Genomic DNA, 24965 nt, shown 5'->3' on the forward strand with positions numbered 1-24965 from the left:
AAAGATACTGCTTTGATAGACCTAAAAGGTATTTAAGTCAGACAGAGAAAAATAAACTCTATATGATTTCACTTATATGCGGAATCTAAGGAATGAAAAGAACAAACTAATCAAAAACAGACTTACAAATATAGTAGACAATTTGGTGATGGACAGAGGGGAGTGGAGTTTGGGGGCCTAGGAGAATGGGGTGGAGAGTTAAAGAAGTACAAATTAGTAGCTGATGGATGGTCATGGGGATGGGGAGCATGGCGTAGGGAATGCAGTTAGCATTAATACATTGGCTAGGTGGAGGGTCAGGGGAGGGAGGGAGCAATTAGGAGGATCATTTTACGAACTATATAGATAGCTAACCAATGTACTGTATGCTTGAAACTAATGAAAATAAATAATTTTTTTTAAAAAGTAAAGTTGTTCAATTTATTGACCTTTTCAGTTGTTCATTCATTCACTCACAACATTATCAAGTCTCAGGCACAAATGAAAGAGTGATGCTATCTATGCTTTAGAAATATATGCTTTAAAAATCTACTCTAGAAAGAGCTAGGAAACCAAGACTCTGTGTCAGTCCCTCCTCAGCCCTCCTGTCGAACTCCTCCTCCCTGCAGTTGCTGTTGGTCTGGGTCGTACATACATTCTCCTCTGTGGGACAGGGAAGTGATTATGTGTAGGTTTCAAAGTCCTTGTCTGAACCAAACTAAGCTTTCAAAATCTCAGAAATAAACACAGGTAGAGTGGAATACATGAAGACCTATAGGCTAATCAAAAGTTATCCAGAAAGCAAATAACTTGTTGGACTCGGAAGCCTTGATAAACTTAAGGGCAAGACTTGCAGTGGACAAGCTATAGATTGTTGTTCTAAACTCTCCCAGGGCTGGCTGCCTGCACCTCACTATAGACTAGGAGATCCTCGCAGGCAGCGGCTTTGCCTCCCTGATGTTGAATCCCCCTTGTCCAGCCTCGTTCTTGATCACAGGAAGTCCTTATGTGGCAAAATCAACTTAGTAGCGACGATGAACATTCTTGATTTTGGATTTGCAGGTCAGAACCCTCCCTCGACTGTGTGATGTGCTACAGGTGCTGTGGGAGGAACAGGACCAGTGCCTGCAGGAACTCTCCAAAGAGAAGACAGGAGACCTGGGCATGGAGCAGCCAGCCCCAGGTACATAGCCCACCTTAGTCTACTCTTGATGTGGATTCTGTCCAGTCCCACTGGGTCAGAGGAAGCTTGTCCTCTGGGCCAGGTTGGGGATATGAGGGGCTGGACCACTTTATTCATTCAGATAACCTGCTGGAGGGAAAGGTCTAGAGTGATCCTGGTGATCAGTCTATGCACACCCCCAAAAGCCAGCTCATCACCACTCTTCCTTTCCCTGGGCTTGTGCACACAGCCAGTGATTTTTTACCATTAGCTTCTGCATGATGACTTCACCAAAGTAAGAGTTTGGTAAGAATTACTTGTCAAAGTAGTGTAACTCCCATCCATTCCCTCACCTCCACTGCTAGTTTAATGAGTGAGGTAGTCAGAAAGGCAGACTGAGTTCAACAAAATTAAAAATAAAACCAGGAACCCCATGTTGGCTGACACTCACTGGCTGTGCGATGATGGACAAATTATTTAACCTGAACCTTGGTTTCCTGATCTATAAAATGGAGATGATAATGTCTACTTCAGAATTATAATGAAACAGAAATAAGGTTTGTTAAATACAGGTGTTTCTTGAACATTATTAATTTAAATATAGTTGTTACTAATCAAAACTTTAAATGGTACTAATTTGATATTTAAATGTTAATTTTATTTCTAGTCCCTTCCTTAACTTATGTTCTTTGTTTTCCCTCATCTAAGGGCAAGGATGGGTTGCGTTAAGAAAAGGATCCATTACAAGTGCTCAAATAATGACTTGTACACATAATAGTAGCACTAGTTACAATAGCCAAGAGGTGAAAACAACCTAAGTGTCTGTCAACTGATGGTTGGATAAACAAAATGTGGTGTACATACAATGAAATATTTTTCATATTAGAAAGGAGTGAAGTACTGATATATGCTACAACGTGGATAAATCTTGAAATGTGTTAAGTGAAAGAAGCCAGTTATAAAACATCATGTATTGTATAATTCCATTTATTTTAAATTTTAAATAATTTTTAATTTTTAAATCACAGTTGATATACAATATTATATTAGTTTCAGGTATACAACATAGTGATTAGACATTTATATAACTTATGAAGTGATCACCCTGATAAATCTAGTACCCATCTGACACCAAGCATAGTTATTACAATATTATGGACTATAATATTATAATATACTATACACATTCCATGACTATTTTGTAACTACCAATTTGTACATCTTTTTAAATTTTTTAAATTTTTATTATGGTGACATTTTAACGAAATCTAGTAGTTTCAAGTGTACAATTCAACAGTAAGGCATACACATATCACATTGTGTGTTCACCACCCATAGTTAGATTTCTTTCTGTTACCACATATTTAACTCCTCTCACCTCCCCCATCCCCTCTTCCCCCTACCCTCTGGTAACCACTAGTCTATTGTCCGTGTCCACGAGTCTCCCTTTGTTTGTCCTGTTCATTTGTTGCTTTTAGGTTTATATCCCACATATAAGTGATATCATGTGATTTTCAACTTTTCTGTCTAGCTTATTTCGCTTAGCATGATTATCTCGAGGTCCATCCACGTTGTCGAAAATGACAGTATATCATCTCTTCTGATGGCTGAGTAATATTCCACTGTATATATGTGCTGAGTAATATTCCTCTGTATATATGTGCTGAGTAATATTCCACTGTATATATGTGCTGAGTAATATTCCACTGTATATATGTGCCACAGCTTCTTTAAGCAATCATCTATCATAGGACACAGTGGAGAAAGGAAAGCCTCATCAATAAATGGTGCTGGGAAAACTGGAAAGCCACCTGCAAAACTAGACTGCTGTCTATCACCACACACCAAAATTAATCCAAAATGGATTAAGGATCTGAATATAAGACCTGAAACAGTAAATTATATAGAAGAAAACATAGGAATGAAACTCATGTACCTTGGACTTAAAGAGGATTTTATATTGCATTTTCGGTTGCTTCCATGTCCTGGCCACTGTGAGTAATGCTGCTATGAACATCAGTGTGCAAATATCTTTTTGGATATGGGTTTTCAAGTCTTTGGGGTACATACCAAGTAGAGGGATTGCTGGACATATGGTAGATTAATTCTTAGTTTTTTGAGGAAACTCCATACTGTTTTCCATAGTGGCTGTACCAATTTGCAGTCCCACCAGCAGTGTATAAGGGTTCTTTTTTTCTCCGCATCCTCTCCAGCATTTGTTATTACTTGTCCTGTTGATTACAGCTATTCTAACAGGTGTGAGATGGTATCTCATTGTGGTTTTGATTTGCATTTCCCTAATAGCTAGTGATGTTGAGCATCTTTTCATATGTTTGTTGGCCATTTGTATGTCCTCTGGTGTAGAAGTGTCTATTCAGGTCCTCTGCCCATTTTTCGATTGGATAGTTTTTTTGTTGTTATTGAATTGTATGAGTTTTTTGTATATTTTGGATATTAGGTTCTTATCAGAGGCGTTGCTTGCAAATATATTTTCCCATTAGGATGGTTATCTCTTTACCTTGTTGATGGTTTCTTTTGCTGTGCAGCAGCTTTTTAATTTGATGTAGTCCCATTTATTTCTTTTTGCTTTTACTTCCCTTGCCTTTGAAGTCAAATTCACAAAATCCTCTTTAAGTCCAAGGTACATGAGTTTCGTTCCTATGTTTTCTTCTATATAATTAATTGTTTCAGGTCTTATATGCAGGTCCTTAATCCATTTTGGATTCATTTTGGTGTGTGGTGATAGACAGCAGTCTAGTTTCATTGTTTTGCAGGTGGCTTTCCAGTTTTCCCAGCACCATTTATTGACGAGGCTATCTTTTCTCCATTGTATGTTTTTGGCTCTTTTGTCAAAAATTATTTGCCCATATAAACATGGGTTTACTTCTGGACTCTTGATTCTGTTCCACTGATCTTTGTGTCTGTTTTTCTGCCAATATCATGCCATTTTGATTATTGTCTCTGTAGTATAATTTGAAGTTAGGCAGAGAGATGCCTCCAGCCTCATTCTTTTTTCTCAGGATGGCTTTGGCAATTCAAGGCATTTTGTGCTTCCATACAAATCTGATGATTTTTTGTTCTATTTCTTTAAAAAATGCCGATGGGATTTTGATGGGGAGTGCATTAAATCTGTACAATGATTTAGGTAATAAGGTCATTTTTACTATGTTGATTCTTCCAATCCAAGAATGAGAATATCTTTCTTTTTCTTTGTATCTTTAATAGAGTCTTGTAGTTTTCATTACATAGGTTCTTCACATGTTCTGTTAGATTTATTTCTAGGTATTTTATTCTTTCTGTTGAAATTACAAAAGGAATTATTTTTTCCACTTCTTTTTCTGACACTTCATTATTAGAGTATAGGAACACTATAGATTTTTGAACATTGATTTTATATCCAGAAACTTTACTATATTTGCTTAGTGTTCTTGTGGAGTCTTTAGGGTTTTCTATATAGAGAATGATGTCATCCACAAATAGTGACTGTTTGACTTCTTCATTTCCTATTTGGATGCCGTTTATATCTTTCTCTTGCCTGACTGCACTCTCTAGACCCTCCAATGTTATATTGAAGAACAGCGGCGATGTTCCTGATCTTAGAGAGAAGGTTTTTAGTTTTTCACCATTAAGAATAATGTTGGCTGAGGGTTTGTCATTTATGGCCTTTATTATGTTAAGGTACTTTCCTTCTATACTGATTTTGTTAAGTGTTTTGATCATAAATAGATGCTATATCTTATTGAAGGCTTTTTCTGCATCTATTGATATGATCATATGATTCTTATTTTTTAATTTGTTTATGTGGTGTCTCACATGAATCGGTTTACATATGTTGAACCATCCCTGTGCCCCTGGGATGAAGCCCACTTGATCATGGTGTATAATCTTTTTAATATGTTTCTGTTCACTAGTATCTCATTTAGGATTCAGTTCACTAGTATCTTATTTAGGATTTTTGCATCTGTGTTCATGAGAGATATTAGTCCGTAGTTTTCTTTTTTTGTGTATCTTTACCAGGTTTTGGTATCAGGGTAATATTGGCCTCATAAAATGAGTTAGGAAGTATTGCCTCCTCTTAGATTTTTTGAAAGTGTTTGAGGAGAATAAGTATTAAATCTTCTTTGAATGTTTGGTAGAATTCTCTGGTAAAGCCATCTGGTCCTGGACTTTTACTTTTTGGTAGGTTTTTGATGATTGTTTCAATTTCTATACTGCTCATCGGTCTATTTAGATTTTCCAGTTCTTCTTTATTCAGTCTAAGAAGGTTGTTTCTTTTTTATGTACTGGTCCATTTCTTCTAGGTTATTAAATTTGGTGTTATGTACATTTTCATTTCTTGTATGATATGTTGTATTTCTGCAATGTCTGTCATAATTTCTCCTCTTTCATCCCTGATTTTGTTTATTTGTGTTCTTTCTCTTTTTTCGTTAGTGAGTCTAGCCAGGACTTTGTCAATATTATTAACCTTCTCAAAGAACCAGCTCTTTGTTGCATTTATTTTTTCTATTTTTTTTTTGTTTTGTTTTCAATTTCATTTAATTCTGCTCTAATTTTGATTATTTCTTTCCTTCTGCTGACTTTAGGCTTCATTTGTTCTTCTTTTTCCTAGTTTTTTTAAATGAAGTATTAGGTTGTTTATTTGGGCTTATTCTTGTTTTTGAGATAGGCCTATAAAGATATGAACCTTCCTCTTATCACCACTTTTGCTGTGTCTCAAAAGTTTTGATATGTTGTACTATCATTATCATTCGTTTCTATATATCTCTTGATCTCTCTTTTTATTTCTTCTCTGACCCCGTCATTCTTCAGTAGCATGTTGTTTAATCTCCATGTATTTGTGGTTCTTCCCACTTTCTTTTTACAGTTGATCTCCAACTTCAAAGCATTATAATCAGAGAATGTGGTTGGTATGATTTCGACCCTCTTATATTTGTTGAGGCTATCTCTGTGTCCCAGGATGTGGTCAATCCTTGAAAATGTTCCCTGTGCACTAGGGAAGAATGTATAAGCAGCCATTTTGGGATGGAAGGCTCTGTAAATGTCAATTATGTTCAGTTGGTCTAATGTGTCATTTAAAGATGTTATTTCCTTATCGATTTTCTGTTTGGATGATCTGTCCACATCCAACAGTGGGGTATTTAAGTCTCCTACTACAATAGTGTTTTGGTCTGTTTCTTCCTTTAGTTCTGTTAGTAATTGCTTTACATATTTCTGAAGTCTCTGATTTGGAGTATAGATACTAATAATTGTTATGTCTTCTTGGTGCATGATTCCCTTTATCATTATGAAGTGTCCCTTGGTATCTTTCTTTACCTTTTTTTATTTCAAAGTCTAGTTCGTCCGATATTAGTACTGCTACTTCCGCTTTTCTCTGAATGTCATTTGCTTGAAATATCATTTTCCACCCTTTCACTTTTAGTCTATATTTGTCTTTGGAACTGAGATGTGTCTCTTGGAGGCAGCATATGGTTGGGTTTTGTTTTTGATCCAATCTGCAACTCTGTGCCTTTTTATTGGTGAGCTCAGTCCATTTACATTTAGAGTGATTATTGAAATATGAGGTTTTCTTAGAGCCATTTTATGTTTTGCTTTCTGGTAACTTGGTGTTTCCATTGCTTCCTTGTCCTTGTGTTTCTGTTTTCTTTATTTTGATTGGCTTTTGTGGGTTGTCCCTCTGGTCCTTCTTGTTTTATGTTATGTACTTCAGTTCTAAATCTTTGGCCTGTGGTTACCATTACAAGCATGAAAAGGATAGTTGTGTATATACGGTCATCCCTTTTCTTCTGTGTGTGTGCCTTATTTCCGTTCTCCTTTGCGAATTTGGATCTTTGAATCCTCCCTTTTTAGTCATTGTTGTCTCAGTTTGTCCCTATGTATGCTGAACGTTCATTACTATCTTGGTATAGCAAATCTCTTCTTATTTTAAGCTTATAATGCCCTGTTCTTAGTAAGGGTTGCACTCCTCTGCTTCTATCTGCCTGCTAGTAGCCTTCCTAGTTATGTTTTTTTTGTTTGTTTGTCATTTTGTTTTAGGTGAGCAGATCCCTTTCAGAATTTCCTGTAATGCAGGCTTTGTAGTAGAGAATTCCCTCAGTTTTTGTGTTTGGAAACATCTTTATTTCTCCTTCATATCTAAAGGAGAGTTTTGGATGTGGTCCCATAGTGTAGCAGTTAGCACGTCTGCTTTACATGCAGAAGGTCCTGAGTTCACGCCTCAGTGGGGCCATGGTCCATGGTCTACAGCCATACCACCCTGAACAAGCCTGATGACTGATCTCGGAAGCTAAGCAGGGTCGGGCCTGGTTAGTACTTGGATGGGAGACCACCTAGGAAGACCAGGTGCTGTAGGCATAAAATAATAATAAATAATAAATAAATAAATAAATAAATAAATAAATAAATAAATAAATAAAAAAAATAAAGGAGAGTTTTGCTGGATACATTATTCTTGGCTGGTAGTTCCTTTCATTTAATAGTTTGAATATTGGTTTCCCCTTTTTTCTGGATTGTAAGGTTTGTGCTGAGAAGTCCAATGATAATAATGGGTTTTCCTTTACAGGTTATTGTCTTCTTTTCCTTGGCTGCCCTGAGAATTCTTTCTTTGTCATTGATTTTTGATAATTTTAATACAATATGTCCTGGAGAAGGCCTTTTTGGGTTGAAATAATTGGATGTTCTGTTAACTTCTTGAATTCCAAGCTCCAGCTCATTCCTGAGATTTGGGAAATTCTCATCAACTATTTGTCTGAAAATGCTTTCTAATCCTTGCTCCTTTTCCTCCCCTTTGAGAATGCCTATTATTTTTATGTTTCCTCTCCTGATGGTATCAGGTAGTTATTGTATTTTTCTTTCATTCTTTTTCATTCTTTGGTTTCTCTCTTCTTCCTTCTGATTTATTTCTAAATTTCTGTCTTCAATATCACTGATCCTTTCCTCCATTTGGTCGACTCTATTTCCCAAGCTTGCTATTTTATTTTTCATCTTTTGAAGTGCATTCTTCATCTTCAGAAGTTCTATTTGGTTCTTTTTGAGGGTTTCAATCTCTTTGCTGAAGAACTCATTCTGCTCATCCAGTTGTCTTTTCGGTTCCTGAAATTGTTGATATGAATTGTTTTGGATCTCATCGAGTTTTTTCAGAAGTACCATCCTGAATTCTCTGTCCTTTAAGTCACATATTTCTATGTCTTTAAGCTTATTTTCTGGAGATTTTTCTCTTTCTTTCTGAGCTGCCTTGTCACCATGGTTGTTCATGGTGTTTAATGAACTATTTTTCCACTTAGGCATTAATGGAAGTGTATTCTATTTTTTTTTTTCCAGGAAGAAGATTTATTATATAAATGTTTCTCTTTAGCCTGTTGCAAAGAAGGTGTTTTTCTTTTGGTTTCCAGTAGGTAGCGTCTAAGCCTCTTGGATCCCTGCTTTATGTAATATTTTAATAATGCCTTTTTTCTTATAGATATTCAATCATACTCGCTATCCTCAGTATCAGTCCCTGTCAGTGTTAGCGATAATTTCGATCGCATTTGCTCAGTTCCCCTGGGGCTCTGCTGTGTTTGGTCTTGGAGGATATGGGAGGAGGGGCCCTTTGGGTTGGGGGATGGGGCTGTTGCTCAGCCTCCCGTTTTGCAACTTGGCTGGTAAACTCCTCTGCTGTTCCCACTTCTCTGCTTTCTGTCCTAATCCCTGGGCACTGCCACTGCATGGAGCTCACAGCTCTCTCAGGCAGTGCTGTTCAAGGAACCAGTTGCACTTTCTCCCTTCACCCTCCTCCTGCAGGAAGCTCCGAGAGGCAGCTTGTTTGTTTCTCCCAGTCTACCAATCGACTCCCGGGGTTCTGACCTTGGTAGCTCTTATTCGCAGATCCCACCCTCAGACGTGCTGATGTGCAGTTTGGGGTTTTTTTTAGTTTTAGATGTTCAGCTTATTGTTGTTTCAAGGGGAGAGATCTGGGGACATCTCTCACTCTGCTATGTTTCTGAATCCAATTCGTACTTCTTAATCCTTTCCTCTTTTTCACCCATCCCTCCAACCCCTCTCCCATCTGACAATCATCAAAATGTTCTCCGATTAGTTTTTCTGTTTTTTTTTTTTGTTATTGTTGTTGTTTATTTGTTTTCTCTTTTATATCCCACATATAAGTGAAATCATATATTTGTCTTTCTCTGTCTGACTTATTTCACTCAGCGTAATACCTTCTAGGACCATCCAAGTTATTGCAGATGACAAGATTTCATTCTTTTTTATGGCTGGGTAATATTCCATTGTATGTATGCACCTTTTCTTCTTCGTTCATCTATTGATGGACACCTATATTGCATCCATATCTTAGCCATGTAAACAATGCTGCAATGAACATATAGATGCATATGTCTTTTGAATTGTGTTTTGGGTTTCTTTGGAAATAACTCAGAAATGGAATTGCTGGGTCCTTCTTTGTTTCTTGTTATTGCTTTTGTTTTAAAGTCTGTTTTGTCTGGTGTAAGTATTGCTACCCTAGCATTTTTTCAAAAAAATTTTCCATTTTCATGAAATACCTTTTCCATTCCTTTACTTTCAGTCTGTGCATGTCTTTTGATCTGAGGCGAGTCTCTTATAGGCAACATATGTAAGGGTCTTGCTTTCTTATCCATTCAGCTACCCTATGATTTTTGATTGGAGCATTTAATCCATTTACATTTAAAGTAATTGTTGATAAACATGTAGTTATTGTCATTTTATTATTCACATTTTTTATCTTTGTTTTCTTCTTCTTAAAGAAACCCTTTTACTATTTCTTGTAATACTGGTTTTGTGATGATGAACTCCTTTAATTTTTTCTTGTCTGGGAAGCTCTTAATCTTATTTTTTTTTTTTTTTTTTTTTTTTTTTTTTTTTTTTTTTTTTTTGATTCTAAGTGATAGCTTCGCTGGGTAGAGTAATCTTGATTGTGGGTCCTTCTTTTCATCACTTTGAATATTTTGTGCCAGTCCCTTCTGGTCTGCAAAGTTTCTGTTGAGAAATCAGCTGACAGTCTTATGGAAACTCCCTTGTAGGTAACTAACTGCTTTTTTGTTGCTGCTTTAAGGCTCCCTATTTCATTTTAATCTTAAGCCTTTTAATTATGATGTGTCTTGCTGTGGGCCTCTTTGTGTTCATCTTGTTTGGGTCTCTCTGTGCTTCCTGGGCTTGTGTATCTATTTCCTTTGCCAGGGTAGGGGAGTTTTCTATCATTTTTTCAAATAGGTTTTCAGGTTCTTGCTCTCTCTCTTCTCCTTTTTCTACCCCCAGGATGATAATGTCAGTACACTCAATGTTGTCCCAGAGTTCCCTTAAACATTCCTCATTCTTTTTGGATTCTTTTTTCTTTTTTCTGTTCTGATTGGGTGTTTTCTGAGATCATTGAGCATTCTTATAACTAGTGTTTTGAACTCTGCATCTAGAGGTTGCTTGTCTCCATTCTGTTTAGTTCTTTTTCTGGAGCTTTGTTCTATTTTTTCATTTGAGACATGTTTCTTGTCTCCTCATTTTGGCTGCCTCTCTATGGTTGTTTCTATGTATCAGGTAAAACTGATATGTCTCCCGGTCTTGGTAAAGTGGCTTTACATAGTGGGTGTCCTGTGGGGCCTAGTGATGCAGTCTCCCTGCATCTGAGCTGGGTGCTCCAGTTGTATCCCTAGTGTGAGTTGCATATGCCCTCCTGTTGTAGTTGTGCCTTGATTGCTGTTGGCACAACATTGGGAGGGATTTACATTCAAGTTGATCATTGTGAGGACTGGCTGTGACTACAGCAGAGGAGCTGTTGTGCAGGGGCTGACCCTGTGGAACAGGATTCACTTTAGCAGGGCTCTGGTGTCTGCCGAGTCTGCCATTTGGGTATGTCATTTATGGAGTTTGTTGGATGGTGTTCTGATGTGGTCTGAAGCTGGCCGCTGGATATGTTGGCTCTGGGGCATCTTGGAACCGACTCAGTTGCAGACCAAGGTCAGCCATTGCCTGTGCCCTGCCCGAGGACACCTGGTATGAGCTACAAAGTGATCTGTAGATGGCTGCCACTTGTGCTGGGCTCAGAGGTGCCTGGGGAAGGCAAAGCTATGAAATGAGAGTGGCTGCCCTAGTGCCAAGCTTGGGGCTGCTTAGCAAGAAGAACAGGGCATGCCGAGGCCAGATGCTGTTTGTTTGGGGTTTGTGAACCTTTGAGAAATTTTATAAAGTCCACAGCATGAGCCAAGACAGGCCATTTATATGGAAAAGCCACTGGAAGTGGCTTGGGTGGGCCTGCAAGTTGGGCGGGCAGGAGTCTCAGGTAATCGCCAGGGCAGTGGGGGGCAGGGGGCGAGGCTGAGGTGGCGAATAGTGTTAGCCAGATTGATGGAGATTCAAATGTGGTGCCTGCCTGTGTGTGCAGACTGGGTGGAAGTGAGGGCTCAACAAAGGAATAATGGCTTCTGTGAGCACTTCTGTCTGGGATAAAGCTGCCCCTCCAGCCCTTGCCCTGAAGCCAGACAATTCAGGTCCTCCCCATATGTCCCTGGTGCCTTCTGCACTACTGCCCCAGCACTAGAGCTCAAAGGAGTGAGTCTGTCAGCGAGTAAGTCTGTGCACCATCCCTTTAAGAGAAACACTGAGAATTCCAGCAGCCCTCTGTCTCATTCAGCCACAATCTCTGCTGGTTTTCATAGCCAGAAGTTATGGAGCCTTCTTTTCCTGGCCCTGGAACACTGGGCTTGGGAGCCTGGTGTGAGGCTGAGACTCTGCACTCCTCAGGGGGGACCTCCATAGCTGAGATATTTCTCCCAATTTTTAACTGCCATACATGGGTGTGTGACCAGCCCATCTTTCATCTTTGCCACTCCTACCAGTCTCATTGTGGCTTTTTCTGTACGTCCTTCATTATAGGACTTCTGGTCAGCTAGACTTCAGGCGATACTCAATGATGGTTGTTCTGTAGTTTAGTTGTAACTTTATATGTGGTCATGGGAGGAGGTGAGCACAGCATTTACCTTATATGATTTTATTTATATGAAATGCCCACATTAGGTAAGTCTATAAGGACAAAAATTAGATCAGTGCTTGTCAAGCACTAATGAGAGGAGGAATGGAGAGTTACTGCTTAGGAGTTTCCTCTTGGTGATGGTGCAAATGTCTTAGAACTCGATAGAGATGGTTGCACAATACTGTGAATGTACCAAATGCCACTGAATTGTGCACTTAAAAATGGCTAATGGTTAATTTAACATTATGTAATTTTTTACAAACACAATTGTTTTAGAGTAATTCACTGCAAAATTGAGCAGAAAGTACTGAGAGTTTCCATATACTCCTGGTTCTCATCCGCCCCAAACACACAGCTAGGTAGGTAGGGGAGCCATTAACATCCTATACAGAGTGGCACATTTATTATAATTGATAAACCTACATGGACACATAATCCATAGTTTACAATAGCGTCACTCTTAGTATTGTATATTTTGTGGGTTCTACCTATTCATCTCTCCCTCTTCTCTAACTCCTAGCAACCACTGATCTTTTTTTTTACTGTCTCCATAGTTTTGCCTTTTCCAGAATGTCATATAGTTGGAGCCATACAATATGTATCCTTTTTAGATTAATTTCTTTCACTTAGTGATGTACATTTAAGGCTTTCTCTATGTCTTTTCATGGCTTAATAGTTCATTTCTTCTCAAAGTTGAATAATATTCCATCGTCTGGGTGTACTACAGTTTATCCATTCACCTCCTGAAAGACATGTTGGTCACTTCCAAGTTTGGTCAATTATAAATAAAGGTGCTCTGTGTGGACATAAGTTTTCAACTCATTTGGATAAGTACGAAAGACCATAATTTCTGGATCATATAGTAAGAGTATTTTCGGTTTTGTAAGAAACTGCTAAATTGTCTTGCAAAATAGCTGTTCTATTTTGCATTCCCACAAGCAAGGAATGATAGCACCTGTTGCTCCACATCCTTGTCAGCATTTGGTATTGTCAGTTTTTTTTTTAGTTGTGGTAAAATATATATAACATAAAGTTTACTGTCTTAATAATTTTAAAATTAAAAAATGTAAGTGTAATAAAAACACATAACATAAAATTTACCATCCTAACTATTTTTAAGTGTACGATGCAGTAGTGTTAAGTATATTCACATTGTTGTGCATTCAATCTCCAAAATTCTTCATCTTGCAAAGCTGGAACTCTACATCCATTTAACAACTCCCTTTTCTGCCTTCTGTTATCCTTGGGAAACCATTATTCTACTTTCTGTTTCTATGAATTTGGCTGTTCTATGTATTTCATGGAAGTGGAATCACATAATATTTGTCTTTTTGTGATTGGCTTATTTTACTTAGCACAATGTTCTCAAAGTTCATCAATGTTGTAACATATACCAGAATTTCCTTCTGTTTTAAGGCAGAATAAGATCCCACGTTTTATTTATCCATTCCTCCACTGAAGGGCATTTGGGTTGCATCTAGTTTTAGCTATTGTGAATAATGGTGCTATGAACATGAGTGTGGAAATATCTCTAAATCTCTGCTTTCATTTCTTATAGGTATATACCCAGAAGTAGAATTTCTGGACCATATTGTAATTCTATTTTTAATTTTGGAGGAAGCACTATATTATTTTCTATAGTGGCTACACCATTTTACATTCTCACCAACAGTGCATAAAGATTCTAATTTCTCCAGATCTCTACCAACACTCGTTATTTTCTCTTTGTTTTTTGATGGTACTCATCCTAATGTGTGTGAGGTGGTATCTCATTGTGGTTTTGATCTGTATTTCCCTAATGGTCGGTGACGTTGAGCATTTTTTCATGTGCTGGACATTTGTATGTCTTCTTTGAAGAAATGTCTTTTGAAGTCCTTTGCCCATTCTTAAATAGGGTTGTTTGTTTTGTTGTTGAGTTGTAGGAATTTTTTGTATATTCTAGATATTAACCTCTTATCAGATATATGATTTACAAATAATTTCTCATATTGTATAGATTGCCCTTTCACTCTGTTGATTGTATCATTTGATGCACAGAAGTTTTTAAGTTTGATATAGTCTGATGTATTTATTTTTACAATTGTTGTCTGTTCTTTTTAGTGGTATCATATCCAAGAAATCATTGCTAAATCCAATCCTATGAAGATTTCCCCCTGTGTTTTCTTCTAAGAATTTTGTAGATTTAGCTCTTATATTCAGGTTTTTGGTCCATTCTGTGTTAATTTTTCTACATGGTGTAAGGTAAGATTCCAACTTTGTTCTTTTGCATGTGGATATCCAATTTTCCAGGCACCATTTGTTGAAAGATTATCCTTTTCCATTAAATAGTTTTGGCATAAGATTCCTTTGACCATTATGTTAAGGTTTATTTCTCAGCTTTCTATTCTATTTTATTGGTCTATAATATATATCAGTCTTTATGCCAATAACACGTTTTGATTACCGTAGCTTTGTAGTAAGTTTTGAAATCAGAACATGTGAGATCCCCAAATTTGTTTTTTCAAAATTGTTTTGGCTATTCCAGGTTCGTTGGGATTCAATTAAAAATGTTAGGATAGATTTTTCTATTTATGCAAATAACGTGAAATAAATACTAAAGAAATACTAAACAAAATATTTCTGTCATTGAGATTTTGATAGAGATTGCTAAATCCATAGATCACTTTAGGTAGTATTGACATCTTAATACTATTAAGTCATCAAATTCATGAACATAGGATATCTTTCCATTTATTTGTGCCTTCTTTAATTTTTTTCAGCAACATTTTGTAGTTTTCAGTTTGCAAATCTTTCACTTCATTTGTTAGTTTATTCCTAAGTATTTTTTTTGATGCTGTTATAAATGGACTTCTCTCTTCATTTTTTTTTCAGATTATTCCTCATTAGCGTATAGGAATACAATTGATTTTTGTGTTGATTAGTTCTAACAGTTTTTTGGACTCTTTAGGGTTTTCTGCATATAAGATCATGTCATCTGTGAGCAGAGATAATTTTACTTTTTTTCCTTCCACTTTGAATGCCTTTTATTTATTTTTCTTGCCTAATTACCATAGTTAGAACTTCCAGTACTGTGCTGAATACAAGTGGCAAAAGTGAGCATCTTTGTCTTGTTCCTCCTTTTACAGGAAAAGCTTTCACTCTTACACAATAGAGTGTGATATTTGCCGTGGGCTTTTCATACATGGCTTTTATTTTCTTGAGATAGTTTTCTTTTATTCCTGTATAAGTTTTTTTTTTAATCATGAAAGGGTATTGAATCTTGTCAAATGCTTTTTCTGTATCAATTTAGATGATTATATTGTTTTTGTCTTTCATTCTATTAATATGGTGTATTACATTGATGAATTTTCATATGTTGAATTATGCTTGTGTTGCAAGAATAGATCCCACTTAGTCATGGTTTATAATCTTTTTAATGTGCTATTCAATTCAGTTTGCTAGTATTTTGTTGAGGATTTTTGCATCAATGTTTATCAAGGATATTAATCTGTAGTTTTCTTTTCTCGTAGAGTCTTTGTGTGGCTTTGGTATCAGGATAATATTGGTCACAGAATGATTTTGAAAGTGTTTCCACCTTTTCAGTTTTTTGGAAGAGTTTGGGGAGGATTGGTATTCATTCTTTTTTAAATGTTTGACAGAATTTATCAGGGAAGCCATCTGGGCTTTTTTTGTAGGGAGATATTATTATTATTATTATTATTATTATTATTATTATTATTGTTATTATTACAGCTTCAATCTCCTTACTAGTTAGAGGTCTGCTCAGATTTTCTATTTGTTCATGCTTCTGTCTTGATGGTTGTTTGTTTCTAGGAATTTATCCATTCCATCTAGGTTATCCAGTTTGTCGGCTTATAGACTATACATATCCTTTTGCAATATTCTTTTCTCTAAGTTATGGCCTTTGTTCTTGAAATTCTTGAGCTGTCGGTTGTCCAGTTTCTCGTCCAGCATGGCAAAGCTAGTGACTCCTTCTATCCCCACCACTGCTGTGCTCTCACACTCTCAGGAACTCTGCCGCTCCTAAGCTGCTACGCCTGCTGTGCTGCTGCCTCCTTCAGTCTTTCACCCATCTCCGCCAAGGCCTTCTCCTCTCCCTGCCTGTCCTTTTTTAGCAGCTCAGGGGAAAACTACTGCCTGACCAGATGTGGCAATGACAACAAAATGTGTTTGGGGCTCAAGGGAGAAAGCAGCCCTGATCTCCATTATGTGAATTTTACCTCCATTTTTAAAAGAAAAGGAAAAGGAAGACAGGGGAGGGCCCCATAGGTCTGTCTTTTAAATTAGACAGACCTATATGATCTTGAAAAAGTACTTAATGTCTCTGAGCCTCAGTTTTCACATCTACTTTATGGAGCTGGTGTAAATTTAAAAGCATTCATTCACAAAATACTTAACTTTTACCGTAATGAGGTGGGAATGGTGAGAATAAAAGACATAATGGCAAGAAAAAAGGTACATAGTCTCCTCTCTTATCACTTAGAAATGCATTTTGCTGCACATAGTGAAGCTTAGTACACTAACTTCATTAAACAGGAGTTGGTTTTTTGCATAGTATAAAAGACCAGAACTGGTGTAAAGTTCCAGGATGTCATCAGCTCCCAAATTCTTTCGTCTTGTCTTTCTGCAATGAGGCATGTGCAGCATATGCCTCATTGTCAAAAGATAGTTGCTACGCCTCCAGAGAGGAGAGGAGAGCACCTAAGTTTCTGGCAGGAAGGAGAAGAAAGTCACAAGAAGGGAGGATGAGATATACTGGAAAGTTGTTCTTTCCTTAAACTCTCCAGGGGCCTTTTACTTACACTGCATGAGCCAGAACTGAACTGTGTGGCCACTCCTGGCTATAATTAAGGCTGGAGCTTGAGATTTTTAGCTGTGCATGTGGCTGCCTTGAACAAGGTTATATTTTGTTCGTGTGAAAAGAGAATGGGCAACAGAGGGTCTCTGCCACAGCCATTATGACTCTGTCTGGGGCAGGCGCTGTTAGTCGAATAATGACAAATTGCCTTGGTCTGTGACTCCAGGAAGGCTTTCCTGAGGAAGTGATGTCTGGCTGGTACCTAAGGATGTATAATAATTACTAGGCAAAGAAAAGGAGAAAGAGCACGCAGGCAGAGAGAACAGGGGAGCAGCCCTGTGGTGGGAGGGAGCATGGTACGTTTGAGGAAGACCACTGTGCCTGGAACACAGCCTTGGGATGAGAGGAAGCCTGCTGCAACGTGAACTTGAGAAGCTTCAGGGCCACAGCATTCAGGACCTTACTGACCACGTGGAGAATTTTCATCCTGATCCTACGAGTGATGGAAAGCCCTGCATTATGAAAAGATCATCTTTGATGCAGTGTGGAAGGTGCATTGGAGAAGGACAGGAGTAAGTTCAGAGAGACACATTGCGAGGTTGGTGGTCTACACAAGAGATAATAGTTATTGAGACTAGACAGCATGTCTTCATTTGGGTTCCCCAGAATCAGGCCCTGGGACAAATATTCAAATGCAAGCAGTTTATTTGGCAGGTGATTCCAGGAAAAAACAGTAGAGGTGTGGGGGAACCAGACAGAGAAGGGAAGGAGTCTGGAAAACGTTGCATTATAGCTGAGGGGCAACAGGAGCTTAATTCCCCTGGAGCACTTTAGCCAACACAGAACACAAGCCTGGGAGTGAAAAAGGTGCTGGTGTATTTGTCCCCTGGCTCCCTATCAGTCAGAGCCAGGGACTGCTTCTGGGGAGGGAGCATTAATTCCCTTGCACTTTCAGCCTGCTGTGCTTGGGAGCAAAGTGGGTGTCTACAGCTAGAGAAAGCCCTCGGACAAAGGAATTTGGGGGCCAGCATCTGAAAGTGGGTTGGTGTGTGCAGAAAAGGTAAAGACAAAGGAGACATGGGCAGGGTCTGCTCCAGGGGGAGGAGGCAGAGAGGAGTGGACACAGGTAAGGGCTGCTTCGTGGTAACATCGGCAGGATGTGGTGATGGGTTCAGGAGCGAAGATGTCCAGGAAGACCCTCGACTGTTTGACTTGAGCAACTGCAGAAAGAGGTGAAGGGAGACCAGCTATTTTGGGGGAGAAGACCATGAGTTGGGCTTTAGACATGTGAAGCTGAGCCTTTAAGAGATCAGGGTTGGGGATTCTTCTGTACAGGCGGCAATTAGGCTGCGGTTGCCCGTGGTGAGGATGTGAGAGGGGGAAGAGGAAGTCCCCAGGAGTGGGCACTCATCCTCAGGAGCAGCCAGAGACAGGAGGAAAATCAGGGTGTCAAAGTGGCAGAGGCCAAGCTATTTGGTGTTGCAGTATGCTTTAGCTAATTCACCCATCTGCTGCCCGAGGGACAAGAACAGGATGACTTTCTTTCACAGTTCAAGCATTTCCTTCCTCTCTATGAGAGCTGCCTGTGGGGACATGATTGAGACAAAGCCTCCTGATTTCCTGGGCCCTCCTACTACCCCAGAAACTGTCTGGAATAGCAGAGAGCAAGGCACTGACGAAGAAGCAAGCCTTGAGTACAGCAGAGTTAGCAGCTGCCCTTTGTCTGCATGTTCCTAAGGTGAATGCCTAAAATCCCAGTGACAGGGCATGGAGCTCTCACGCGTCCCTGAGAGCTAAGGCTTGGAACACCGAGCCTCTGGGACAGATGATAGTGATTTCAGTTCATATTGAGAAGTAAGGGGCGGTTATGTCGAAGTTTAGCACCTGTTATGTTTCAAATGTCCCATTGCTCTCTAGTGGTTCCAGGATGAGATCCGGCTCCTGACTTGGCCCTTGTCCATGCCTCCGGCCAGCTCAAACATTTCCACATGCCTCAACCAAATCGCTTGCAATTTCTTGACTGTGTCAGTTCCTTTCATGTGTCAGTTCCTCTGGGCCTTTGGACATGCTGATCCCTCTGCTACAACACCATTCTCTCTTCTTCACTCTATTAACCACTATCCTTTTAAAAACTCTCCAGGAATTACTTCCTGATTACCCTTAGCTCCACTGGTGTAGCCAGCCACCTGGCTCCTGCAGGAGCCTCTGTTTCTCTCCCTCCTAGCACCTCTGCACTCCATTATAGAGATGTGTTTACTGGACTTTCCCTGCCTCGGCCTGAAGCAGGAATCGTGTTTTTCTCCTCTTCTTCCTCAGTGCATGGTACAGAGCCTGCAAGACCAGGTACTCAGTGTGTGTTTGTGGACCGAATGAGCGAGTGTAAATACTTGACTGGGAGCGGGGAGAGAGGAGAAAACAAAAAAGACCTGCCCCTAAAGAGAGAGTAGGAGATAAGGCAGAGACTTTAAGGGAGCGAGGAACCCACAGAGGATGTGAATGACCTCCAGCTTGTCCAACTTGTCACAAATTAATTGAAGTGAGCAGTGTAACCCATGTCACCCATGAAGGGATGCTCTCCAGAGCCCAACCTGGGAGCAGAAAAGTGAGTTCCTAGCCCTCCTAGATCCTCCCATAAAGAACACTGAGTGATCGCTTATCCCACTCAAGCCCCAAGTGACTCCATTGGCTCGGGCCTCCTGCTCAACCTTCTGGGTGCGCTGATGCTCCTGCTGGGCTCCGCCAGTGCAAAGGTAGAGTCACTCTTGCAACCGTGGGAGAAGGCAGTCGGCTGCAAGTCCACTGACAGGCTGGATCTGGTGAACTGAGTGCAAGGCTGTGGGACAGATGGAGCCAGCCAAAATCTCAGCACTGCTGCTTCCTCTCTGCCACTTTGGGAGAGAGACTTCACTCTTCTGCTCCAAACTTGCCCATTTTATAATGGAGATAACAATCTTATGATCTCATGGCGCTGTTGAAAACACATGAAGGTAGGACATCTCATCTCAGCAGAGAGCTTCCCTGATGGCCTCTCTGCCCTAGCTCTTTATCACAGACAGGCCGACCTCTGCCATGGATAGGTGGGGTCCACTTGGGCCCTCTGCCCACCTGCACAGAGTCTTCTCCCATGAACTACTTACCCAGTCATCCAATGGATGCCGACCTCACATTTACAGTCCTTGGGGAAACTGTAAGCATGCCCAGGCCCAGGTGGACTGATCTGGTCATTTCTTTTCCCTAAGGCTTCCATGTGGTCCTAATTGTGCATCCAGGGCTGAGAAAGCTCGTTAGGGACCCCTACACTGATTCCGCTTCTAATTCCCTTTGGAGACGTCGGTAAGGTCCAAACCTCGTCCTTCTCTTCTCCTTATATGAGAAAAGCATGTGCTGGATTTGCAATATTTGAGATTGTGTTTGGCAAGGCTAAGGGCAGTGAGTGAAAGGGTAGCCACGCTGGCCCCACCCTGGCCCCACTCTGCCACACATGGCTCAGGCCACTCGGCCTTCTGCATGTTGCATGTTGGCCTTCTGCAGTTTTCATTCAGGGAAAGAGGTCTGTTGCTTTGAAAGCCCCCAAGACAGAAGATATCCAATGCCCTGGCCTGCTGGGAAAATCTTCAGCCCTGCTCTGCTGAGAGGTTGATAAGCAGAGCCAAAGATCCATTTTGGAGTTTAGAACAGATGTGGTGGACGAGGGGAAAATTCCCACAAAGACTGAGAAAGGAGGAGGAATGACAAAGGGTAGAGCCATTGGGATTGAGCACAGTCCACCGTATCCACATCAGAACCAGGCGGGTGGCAGGGCTGAGGCTGAGGTCACCCAGGTTTCAGCCTAGCCCTGTAACCCAGGCCTTGCTGGCCACAGCAGCTCTCCCGAGGAGCATGACTCCAAAAGTCCCCAGGCCACAGAGGCCCGTGGCCCACAGTACCTCCATCCCCAAGAAGGGCTGACACCCAAGGCAGGGAGGGGCTGGCAGGACTCTCTTTCGGAGGCACAGGGTTAATGATTAAGCTGCTCGGTCCTCCCTGGGGAGGAAGTTAATATTTGAACTCCAGACAAATCACAGGAAACGCTCAACGGAGCTGTCACCTAGCCTGGCACACTTATCACAAATAAAAAATTAACTCTTCAGCTATTCCGGGTTACATAGCCAAGGCCTCCCCAGCATTTTGTGGGAATGTTTCAGGGTCGCCCTATTAGCTGCATGTCCTGCTCTCCCGGGCTATTTATTGCTCTGTTTACAGAAGCCGATACCCCCTCAGAGCTGGCTGGTACAAGGGCTTTGGCTTTCCCTAGGGAAGAATGTTCCAGAGAGACAGCGTGGTGGCAAGAAAGGTGTGGCCTTGGCAGTCAGACCTGGGCATATGTGCTACTGTCACGTAGGGGCTGTGTGACCTTGAGCAAGACACTGATCCTCTCTGGGCCTTAGTGTCCTCACTTTCAAGATGGGGACATGCCATCTTTTTCTTCTTGTCTCAGCCAGCTGGTTGCCCACTCCCAAACAACATGGGCAGGAAGGAATGGGCTGGCTACATTTTGGGGGGAGGGGGGTGGGGGGTGCTTTTTTTATTGAGGTGCAATGCACATAATTTTAGAGTGAGAAGTTCAATGGCATTAGTTAATTGTTAATAAAGTCAGAACGAATATTCACAATGCTGTGCAACCACTACCTCTATCTAGTTTCAAAACATTTTCCTCACCCAAAATAAAACCCCTTCCCACTAAGTAATCACTCCTCACCCTCCCCTCGCCCCTGCCTTTGGCAGCCGCTAATCTATTTTCTGTCCCTATGGATTTGCTGACTCTGGACATTTCATGTAAATGGAATCATACAATATGTGACCTTTCGTGTCTGCCTTCTTCCACAGAACGTAATGTTTTTGAGGTTCACCCACATTGAAGCACGTGTCAGTATTTCATACGTGCTGGCTTTTAACGTGTTTTTTTTCCTAACAAACATTCCCAAGTCCTTTTCTGGGGTTCCCTTCTGGCTCCTGATGGCCTTTGGCAGCCAAACACCTCCCCCCACCCACAGCTCACCTCTCCCTGTCCTTTCCTTGACACGATTCAGTTTTTAGAAACAAGTAGCTTACGTTTTCTAACATTTTAGACATTTTTTTTTACTGCTCATAGCAACCTGTGCAGTAAGTATCATTGTGCCCATTTCACAGATGAGGAAATCAAGGCTCTGGAGTCAGGTGCACTACCATTGCGCCACGAGGTCCTGAAATCGAGGCTCTGAAAGGCCCAGGATCACCCAGAGCAAAAACAGGACTTTCAGCCCAAATTTTTTGACACTAAATCCTGAGGATCTTCTAGTTAGAGATTGTCCATGCCAATTAATCTTTAATCTGTGTGAGAGGTGGTGTGAAACTAAGAGCTTTAGACCAGGTGAAGAAGAGTTCTTGGAGTGAATGAGGATTCTCTGGGGCAGGGTACAGTGTGTGCAGTTCTCGGGAGTGGGAGGGCTCAGCATACAGTGCTCAGAAGCTTGCCTCAAGCTGGCCTCCCGCAGGGAGATGTGGCAGCTGCTCCAAGGACGCAGCCTCAGCCTCAGGTCTGGAGGGCTCTTTATCTCATCTAGTGCAGCTTCCATTCAGTGACTCAAGCATTACCCAGTCTCCTAATTCCATGACGCTCTCTGCTTGGATACTTTCAGTGGTGGGGAACTCACTACTTCCAAGGCAGTTCATCTCTTGGAAAGGGCTGTGCTTCTTGGTTTAAAGAGAAACATCCCAGGCTCTTTAGCTCTTCCTCCTGTGCTGTGCTTTTAAACACCTTTGCTATCCTGAAACTTCAGTTCCTCCAACCCCATCCCGACCACTGCTGCATGAGGTCCAGCCATCACCAAGAGGCAGCACCTTTCCTGACCTAAATACTGTCGGTCAGGTCATTAGCAAAGCCAAGGAAACCTCACCAGGTTGCCATTTGGATGGTCTAGAGATAGGGCTACGGGTAGGCTGAGAAAAGCAAGGGGAGACATAACAAAACTAGAAATCAGGTGCTTCTGAACTACCATGGGGTCTTGGGGAGGAGAAAGGGTGAAGGGATGTGAGTGGGATCATGGAAGCTCCAGGGAGGCAGATACAGCAGCTCCAGGAAGGAGCAAAGAGTTAACACTGACAAAAGCAAAAGTTAGAAGAGGACATGTGGGGGCACAGCAAGAGGAGTTTGGACTCGCTGGTGACCTCCATTAGCAGGCATGGTGAGCATCAGGGAGCATGCAGGGGGCATGGAGGGATGGAAGACTCACTGCCCAATGTAGCTTGGCCCTGGGTGGCCTGGCTTGATCGTGGCCCCATGTCACTTCAGCCTGACACATTGCTCCCCAAATAGTCTCAGGTTATTGTCAGGCCATCTGAGCTCATTTATAAATAAATCAAGGACTGCAGGATGGACACTCCTCTGTGGGTGAGCGCAGGGCAGGCTGCAGTGAGCAGAGAGCTGGCAGGCTGGTCTCCAGGCACCGGGCTGGATGAGGGATCTAGGCATTGCCAAGGCACTGTCCTGCCCTCTCGGATCACCTTTTCCCCATCACCAGACCTGCCTCTGGAGCCACTTCTCTATCCCAGGGTAGTGGCAGGACAGAGGAAGCTGATATTACTGAGTGTCCACCCTGGGCGGGCCTCGTGCCAGGGGATTTCACAGCATGAAGGAAATCAATCTTTGTCTATAAACTCCAGGGTAGGCAAAGGTAGAACTTTCTCCATTTTCTATAACTTTAATTCTGGCTGAATTCTCTTGGGATGGCAGAAACCTAAGCCTTGGTACTTTCTGGGTCTTCCTCACAATGTGCCCTAGGGTTCAGAGATTCACACGGTGCCATGGTGTCTGAGGGAGCCCATCTGGTTTTGAGCTTTGCTCCACGGAGTGGTGGCCGACAGACACTATTTCAGCTCCCGTGACTCCTTCTGTGCTTCACAGGGAGGCATGGGCTCTGCCAGGCTGTTTGTGTCCTGCTGATCTGGACATGACCCCACAGCCATCTCTCTTCTGGGCTATCCCACCATTGGAGCCGACAGGCAGCAGGACACTAATGTCTCATTCTGGAACCTTCTATGTCCTACTCATCACTTCCCCTCCCTTTATTCCCAGTCTGAGGGAAGTCTTGCTCCTTTTCTGTTTCCTCCCAAGCATTCTGATTACGCTAGAATTTCTCTTTAACCCCCAGGGGCTTTTAGGTTTTTCCTTTCCTCCTCTGAGACTGTGAACCAGTAATCTGAGGAGGAAGGACAGAGAAAGGGAAAAAATACCAGGAGGAAAAAAAGGAGCAAAGGTTAATAGATGAGAAAATACGGCACTGCACACACAAATCATCTAATTCCCACTAAAGTCCTGGGGATATTACTCTGTCCATTTTATACAGGAGGAAACCGAGGCTCATAGAGGTAAGTGGCAGGCCCACAGTAGATTTAGGTCCAAAGCTTACCCTATCTCCACCATATCACCTGCCTCAAGCCAGTATCCCATGCTGTCCACTCGGGCCACAGGCACTCAGCAGGCACCCCTGCTCTCTCAGATGGCATTTGTGGTCTAATGTTGCCTTTTCTTGTTTCCTCACTTAAACTTCCCCACCCTTTCATCTCATGGCCTCCAGCCAGGCAGTCAGCGGCAACAGGTGCCCATTAAAGATGGCGGAGGTGTAGGAGGCATGCCCCTCACCTGTCCTGGGCCCTGCTCACCCACGAAGCAGCTAATTTATCTTTATTTCAGCCTTGCCTTTCCAGAGGCAGGGAGCCCTCCCTAGTGGCTCAGTAGCAGTGGCTCTGTTCACGAAGCTCACCAACCCCTTATCTCATTAAATTGTCCTCATCCCTAACTCAGGTGGCAAGCTTTGCTGCTCTGGACCTAAAACTACCAGGTTCTCACAGTGACCCGAGTCTGGTGCTTTGTCCCTTCCCTGCCAGAGCTCCCTGGGGGAGGCAGGGCAGGACATGATATCCTCCCTCCTTTCCCCAACTCAGAGCAGGAACCTCATGGGAAGTGGGGTCTGAGGTCCTCCACTCACACTCTGGAGCAAAGGAGGTCCCTGAAAGCAGCCGGGGGGCCACATGGA

The 24965-nt window shown here is 41.5% G+C and overlaps 1 protein-coding gene and 1 pseudogene across 1 annotated transcript in view; both read left to right on the forward strand.

Moving 5' to 3' along the window:
* The window catches only part of SCTR (secretin receptor), a 78990-nt gene that overhangs the window by 14397 nt on the left and 39628 nt on the right, over positions 1-24965 (forward strand). The window contains exon 2 of the mRNA XM_039872676.1: positions 1042-1162. Coding sequence (XP_039728610.1) covers positions 1042-1162 — 121 coding nt within the window. The remainder of the gene's footprint in view (positions 1-1041; positions 1163-24965) is intronic.
* LOC120610395 (uncharacterized) lies at positions 7377-7492 on the forward strand (annotated as a pseudogene).

This window comes from Pteropus medius, unplaced genomic scaffold (assembly GCF_902729225.1).
Source record: "Pteropus medius unplaced genomic scaffold, Ma_sr-lr_union100, whole genome shotgun sequence".
Classification (NCBI taxonomy): domain Eukaryota; kingdom Metazoa; phylum Chordata; class Mammalia; order Chiroptera; family Pteropodidae; genus Pteropus; species Pteropus medius.